The sequence below is a fragment of the Buceros rhinoceros genome, unplaced genomic scaffold (genome assembly GCF_000710305.1).
Source record: "Buceros rhinoceros silvestris isolate BGI_N320 unplaced genomic scaffold, ASM71030v1 scaffold12473, whole genome shotgun sequence".
NCBI classification, from domain to species: Eukaryota; Metazoa; Chordata; class Aves; order Bucerotiformes; family Bucerotidae; genus Buceros; species Buceros rhinoceros.
Window position 1 is genome coordinate 90,327 of NW_010403092.1, and position 6,929 is coordinate 97,255.

General features: G+C 40.8%; 1 protein-coding gene across 2 annotated transcripts in view; it reads left to right on the forward strand.

Moving 5' to 3' along the window:
- Window positions 1-6,929, forward strand: part of LOC104490573 (gamma-aminobutyric acid receptor subunit beta-3) — a 28,021-nt gene that overhangs the window by 13,960 nt on the left and 7,132 nt on the right. For both annotated transcript variants that reach the window (XM_010132872.1, XM_010132873.1), the window contains exon 5: window positions 3,009-3,253. In XM_010132872.1, the coding sequence (XP_010131174.1) occupies window positions 3,009-3,253 (245 nt within the window). The remainder of the gene's footprint in view (window positions 1-3,008; window positions 3,254-6,929) is intronic.

The window sequence follows — 6,929 nt, forward strand, 5'->3', positions numbered from 1 at the left end:
TCAGCAGGTTGCAGATAAATAGTAGCTTAATGGGAGGTGAGTCACAGTGTCCAAACAGCTCTGATGTATTCATAAATGAACTACTGGATACCAAAGATCCACCCTGGAGACATTATGACCAAGTAAGATAAGCGCTTCAAACACATTGGTCAGCATCTAGATTTTTCATGTTGACCCAGACTGCAGAGAACAGATGGTTATACAGAAGTTACCAAACCCAGTGACATTCCATGCCCTTCTATAATGGATTCGTATGTTTTTTCCTTGTTTAAGGAACAGGACTGTCTCTTGTGGCCTATTTCTGTGTAGCGCAAGTTCATCAAGTACTATACTGTGATAACACAAATATTAGAACAAAAGTCATAGAGCGCATTCAAAGCAAGCGAAGGAGCTCATGTGTTCTCTTGCCAATTGATAGAAAGAACTTCTGAGGGGACAAAAATCCATCTTACAGGTTTTTCTGGGAAAACAATTAAATCCTCAGTGATTGTGCCTTGTATCACTCAGTGTTTGGATAATGAAGTTCAGTACTGTGGATATAATCCTGTGTCCCTTTGTATAGCCACTCTTATGAGACTGAAGCTGATATGAAATGGTATCAAAGTTTAAAGGCAATACAGCACCTTTAGACATACGTAAGTAGCTCTGAAAAGCTCGTTTCAGAGAAAGATAAGGCCTGCTGGCTTAGGTATTTGTTAGAGGAAGAACGTCCTTAGGGACGTGGAGACAAGCCTTTACTCAACTCCTGTAGGAAGCCTGTATTCTCAGGAAGATCGTTATTTTAGTTCCTAACCTTCCATGTTTTGGTCCTGTCCCTGGTCCCTTGCTGCTCATGCTGTCTGTGGTTCAGGCTGCACTGGACCAAGTAGTTCTCTCAACAGAGAAACCCAGGCATGCAGCAAAGGCCAGCTCATTCCAGAGACTATGTGCAGGTAGAGGCTGACATAGGGCTGGTCTTAAGAAAATTATTGAAACCCATCAATTCTGTTCAAAACTGAGTTATTACTAGTAAGCTCTAGAAGTTCTTAAATTCAGTCCTTTGAGTGAGGAGAGAAATAATCTCAATAGTTCTCATTTATGGGAAGGGCTGTAATCACAGTATTATCCTATTTTTATATGATAGATGAGTGTTAGCTGCTAGTCCTCCAGGTGTGCTTTAAAATAAATTACTGATTTTCAGAAGGACATTTGACTGCAGGGAATCTCCCAGAGGATGTATTTTCTTTTGGTTAGTGGTAGCCACCTTTCTATTCAGTGTGTGTAATCTTCTGGATCACCAACAGAGCCACCAAATTGTCCCTGTGTGATGTTTAAGGACTGACTTACCACTGAAATTGAGATTACAGCTGGGAACAGACACCAAAGATGTAACACCCAGTGGGCAGGCTTCTCAGACCCTTGTTGACCTAGGCTTTCGTAAGCATCTGTGGGGTGATAATGAGATGCCAAGGGTGTGTTCAAAAGGAATCTGTGGGGTGGAGGTTTTCTAGAGACTTCATCAAAGTTTGTTTAGGTAAAAGTAATGTGTCAGCTGTACTACTCCTTTTGCTGCCAAGCTGGGTGAGTTATACCCAATACAATTTTAAAATAAGCTTCTGCTGTGTGTGTCTGCATTGTATTCTGAACCATGAAACATCTGACACCAACACACACTTGTTTCACGATTTAGAGGTAAAGCACTGAAAACTTAAGACTCTGTCTTGCTAGACTCTGTCCTGCTAAATATACAAAGTATCTCTTACAGGACCTCACAGGCTACTAAGACAGTTCCCTGGTGTGACACCGTTTACACAGACAGCTTGATCTTGATTTATAGCGTTTTTATTTCTGTCTCTTCAGGTGTGAAAGAAGCTGTGCTTTACAATATGATAGCAATTTTCTTTTGTTCTTTATTTTTGTTCTGCCTGCATTTTAGTGACAAACTGATGGTATACTTACAGAATCAGAGAAAATAGTAACAGAGGCGACCTATTAGAATGGCTTGCCTCTTTTACCAATGTAGACTTATTCCACAAATCAGTGTTTTCAGCCACCTGTGATTTGCAATTCCCAATTTGCGATAAAATTTCCAGGAGAGATACAGACCCTGCAGTTTATTGTGAATTCAAGCAGACTGACAATAAATTTTCTCTTTTTACCAGCTTTTCAAAACAGTGCTCTGGAATATGTTTTCAGGTGCCATGTCCATCCTTAGGAAAATAAACGCAGATTTGGCATACCTTACAGATTTTTTCTTTCTAGGTAATCCCTTAATGTCCAGTCAATCTCTCTAAAAGTGCTGCTCTCCCTCCTTGGCGTTTTCTTTCCACAAATGCACTGTCAGCCCTTTCTATGTAAAAATTAGACTATTGCTCCAAACTAGTAATCTCAAATCCCTCTTCTAAACTGTCATTTCCTGAAATAGGTGTCGAAAATAGATGGGATACACTGCTCTAGAAAGGTGCCCGTCTTCCTCCATCGACTACAGGGGGACCCTATAGCACTAACTTCAACCAACTGCTTAAGTCTTAGACATGTAAAACTGCATGAGAGGAATCTTTCTCATGAACACTCTGCCTTAATACGTGCACATGGTTCTATCTATCCAGACCCCTAAGTAGTCTTGTTACTTTTTAAACACTTCTCTCCATTGTGTGGAGCAGCACAGCGCTGGAAGAGCACACTGTTTAATGCTTGGCAGACTGTTTGCCTTCCTGTTGCCGATCATTTTAGTTTTCATAGAAGAGATCCTCAGTACAGCTACGCTGGCTTCCATGAGGCTACGTTAACTCACAGCAGCGCTGCTAGGCTCCCTAGCCATTCCCCCTGAACGAAATACTGTAACAGAATAATAATGCATCTAGCTTTAATTTTGCTTTTATTTGCAGTGATGTCACCTGCAGGATAGCCTTCACAAATTTTTAAGCTGCTGCTTCACAGTGACAAAGCATATTTGCCAAAAAGGAAAATAAAATGGAAGCGTGGTATGCTTGGAGTTGTAAGAGATGTTTCTTTTTTTCTTTGTGTAGGAATTACAACTGTGCTGACTATGACAACAATCAACACTCATCTGCGAGAGACTTTGCCTAAAATTCCATATGTTAAAGCCATTGACATGTATCTTATGGGCTGCTTTGTATTTGTCTTCTTGGCCTTACTTGAATACGCCTTTGTCAACTACATTTTCTTCGGAAAAGGCCCTCAAAGGCAGAAGAAACTTGCAGAAAAAACAGCAAAGGCAAACAATGATCGCTCGAAGTTTGAAGGCAACAGGGTAGGATTATTTGATCTGTGTACAGTCTCTCTTTTCTTTTATTACAAAAAGTGACTGTATGAAATATAAAAAAAAAAAGTTTGCATAAAAACATCACCAACCACATCTTCTTTTTGTGGATAAGCTCTGGCATTCGAACTCTGGTCTTCAAGAACCTACACAGAAGAATGTGTTTAGGGATACAGAAATTGAAGTGAGTGTGATCTGTGTGACGAGTAACTGTAAGGAGAAAAAACCAATGGGAGCACAGCTAGCTTGAAAATAAAGGCTCAGATCTACAAAGACATTTATTTTTCTAAGTCAAATATAATGTAACTGATTTCGTTTCAGTACCTGCATAAGGGAATCCAGGATCTGAGCATACCTTTTCTCACTTCAGTTAGAGCAGATGCATGTAGAATGTGAAAGAACAGGTAAAGGATTAGTTGCCGTGTTAATTAATTGGCCAGCATAGCTGAGCCACAGTGTGGCATCATCAGCTGCTGCTGTTTAAGAACAGCAGAAAATTATGATTCCTGGAGAAACTTTCAGATTGATTTCTGAAGCACAGTAATGGCATGGTCTGTGCTGATTACACTCCAGCCTATTTTGTTGCCTGGAGTTTTACTTCATCCAGCGAATAACCTTTTTTATTTTTTCCCTTTGAAAGAAAAAATCAAGCTATTCAACTGATGTTAGCGAACCATGTCTGTTTGAATAGAACATCTTTATTTGGCTAAAAAGCTCCCAGTGAGGCTTTGTCATTCGGTTTTGTTAAGTAAGACTTATTTTCTATCAATCAGCTATAAATTAGAAGAGCTCACAGTGACAAAACTACTACTGGTTTGTTAAATACCAGTATCATAAAAGTAATTTAAAGCTGTATTTTTAATCCTAATGTTCCTGTCTCTATAGTAATTGTAATGCAGAACTACACCTTATTATTGACACTCATAACTGTGAAATAATTTTTGAACCAATAAACTCTTTTTTGTCCACTATGTTATGAATCCAAATTCTCATCACAGTCGGCAGTACTGCTTAGGACTCAGCTTGCAGCAAGAATGGATTCCTTTTCCTGGAAAAGTAAATAGTTATAATAATAAAAAAGCAGATGGGAGAAAAAGAAGAGTATCATAATTGAAAGTAATGGAGGAGATTTTAGCTGCAAGCAGGTAATGCAGATGTAGGCACTAAGGTTCAGTTCTCCCAGTGGAAACCATCTGGTGAATCTCATCCATTGAAATGATTTACCTAATTCAGTACAAGACTTGTTAATGGGCCCAATACCACCCCATGCCTGACTGTTCTATCTTGATATTAATTGGTCTATATTGTCAAAAGATGCGTAAGTGCCTTAACTAATGAAGATGAGGGGTTTTCATACCGTTTTTGTATCTGATATCTGATCATACCATGTATCAACCTTTTTTTTCTTCACTTCTGACTTACAATCTTTTCTTTCTGGTCCATCCTACGCAAATCATGGACTGTTCTGTCTTTTCTGCTGGTTTAATAACTATCATGCATGAATGAAATCAGGATGCAAATTCAGCACACCAGAGCTGAAAGAAGAGTGTGTTACTCTGTCCCTTGGAGTCCTGGCTGTGAAATCCCAGCTTTGTAGAACCGCGTATTCTCACACTGCATATCTGCTGTTCAAATTACATAGAGTAAATAATGAGGTATGGTCCCATTCTGCATAGAAAACATTTTGTCTCCAGGCCTCAGCTAGTGAAGTCAACAGAGCTTCGTTGCAGTTACTGGATTCGGTGCCTTCAGCGAAGCAGTGCCACCATGCAAGAGAAAAACACAGAAACATTAGGTAGAGCTGATCAGAAATCTCCCTTTGAAACAAAGCGTAGACGGAAAATGCAGATTCGGTGGATGTAGGATGTCTCCGAATTTCTTATTTGAGAAACACTGGCAAATGCAAAGCAGAGGGAATTGGTCAGAGCAGCTAAGAGGTCCGGTTACTTTTACGATGAGCAGCTCAGGGAATATACATCTAGCAGATCTACTTTGGGCCAAGTTTACCAGGGCTTCCAGACACCACATCCCTAAAGCAGGAAAACAGATTCCACAGTTCTGGATCATGCCCACCGCGTACCATGCTGTATAGACATCCATGGATGTAGCAGGTCAGGTGGTCATGCCAGGGTTTTTAATGTACTTGCCATGGAAGACAGTAACTGAAAGCTCTTCAGCCTTGGCTCTGACCACTTCAGGGGCAGTAAAAAGGCATTATCTTCCTTTGGTGGCTCTTGAAGATCATTGAATCTGATGAAATAACAGCTGCTTGACAGTTGCTTGATTCTTGCTTTAGAGTTGGGACTCCAGGCCTGGATGTCCTGGGAGAGGCTCACAGACTGGAGAACATACAGTAAGGGAGGCTCAGAGCCATAGATGGAGACTACGTTGCACAAGTTCAGTAAAATTACTGGTTTTGTGACTGTGGTGAGGCTTCAGGCTTCCAAGGAGGGTATTTCCATTTGGAAAAGGAAGGTTTCTAACCCTAGGAAATATTTCAAATCTCACGTTTTGGTGCTGAGTGACATTTTTAAAGCAAGAATGAATGCCTAAAACCAGGCAGCCCCCTTTGTAGCTATCACCACTGTTTAAAGACACTCAAAATGTATGCTGAGCTGGAAAGAACATTGAAAAGACTTCAAATATAAAACTGGAGGAAGACAGTATTTTTAATTTGTCTCTAAGACTACCATTTTGGTTTGATTTGCGTTGCTGTTTTGTTTTAGTAATCAAATTTGCTTGTATACAAACCGTGTACATGAGCTCCCTGTCACTGTTTTAGAGTGCTAGCTCAGGGCACCAGAAAAACAAAGAACAAACAAAACCAAATAAATAAATAAGCATTAGTCCAATCATTGTCCATATCAGATGCTGTAACTTGTGGGTGTAGTGACTGAACAAGTCTGTGCTGTATCAGGTCCAGCCTGAGTCAGGAGGGACTGAGGCACTGTGAAAATAACGTGTTTGTGTTGGAAGGCAACACTAGCAGAGCAGAATCGGCACAACATACTGCCTGGTGCTCAGACCTTGAGTTCGAGCATTGCTTTTACAGTACCCAGGACTGGGAGTGCTGCTGAGGCAGTGTCTCTCTCTCAGGCAAAGGGAACAGGAGAAGAATGAGGGAAAATGCCGTGTTATTTTCACTCAAGAGTGTTTTAGCCCATGGAAATCAGTAGAACCAGCATGGATGCTGATATCGAAGTACATTTTTTATATGTCAGAGGACTGAATCTCGATTGCAAGCGAGCAGGCTTGGTTGTAAACACCCCTCCCGTAGTAGCAAAAGGGCTTTTCATGCTTGCCTAGTCTTATTTGATTGTAGAGCAGAAGAATTTTTATAACAAAAATGTTCTAGGCCACAAAATCCACAGATGTTGGTAAGTTTGTCTTTTATTTGATAATTGCTTTGAAAAGCAGCCACCGGTCATGCTCAGTAACTCTGCTTCCTAATGAATGCATTTGCATTGTCCTGCAATGGGGGTTACAGGGGGTTACAGCCACAACTGGCTCAGCCATCTCCATGTTGGATGCCGCTACTATGGACATGCCTCTCCAGAGCCAAGCTTTTAGGTGCTTCTCTCTGAGTTATTCCTTATACGCTAGCACAGAGGCTTGCTGGGTTGAGGAGGGCTCCACCAGCTGCTGCCGCCGGGCTGTCTGTTGGCTT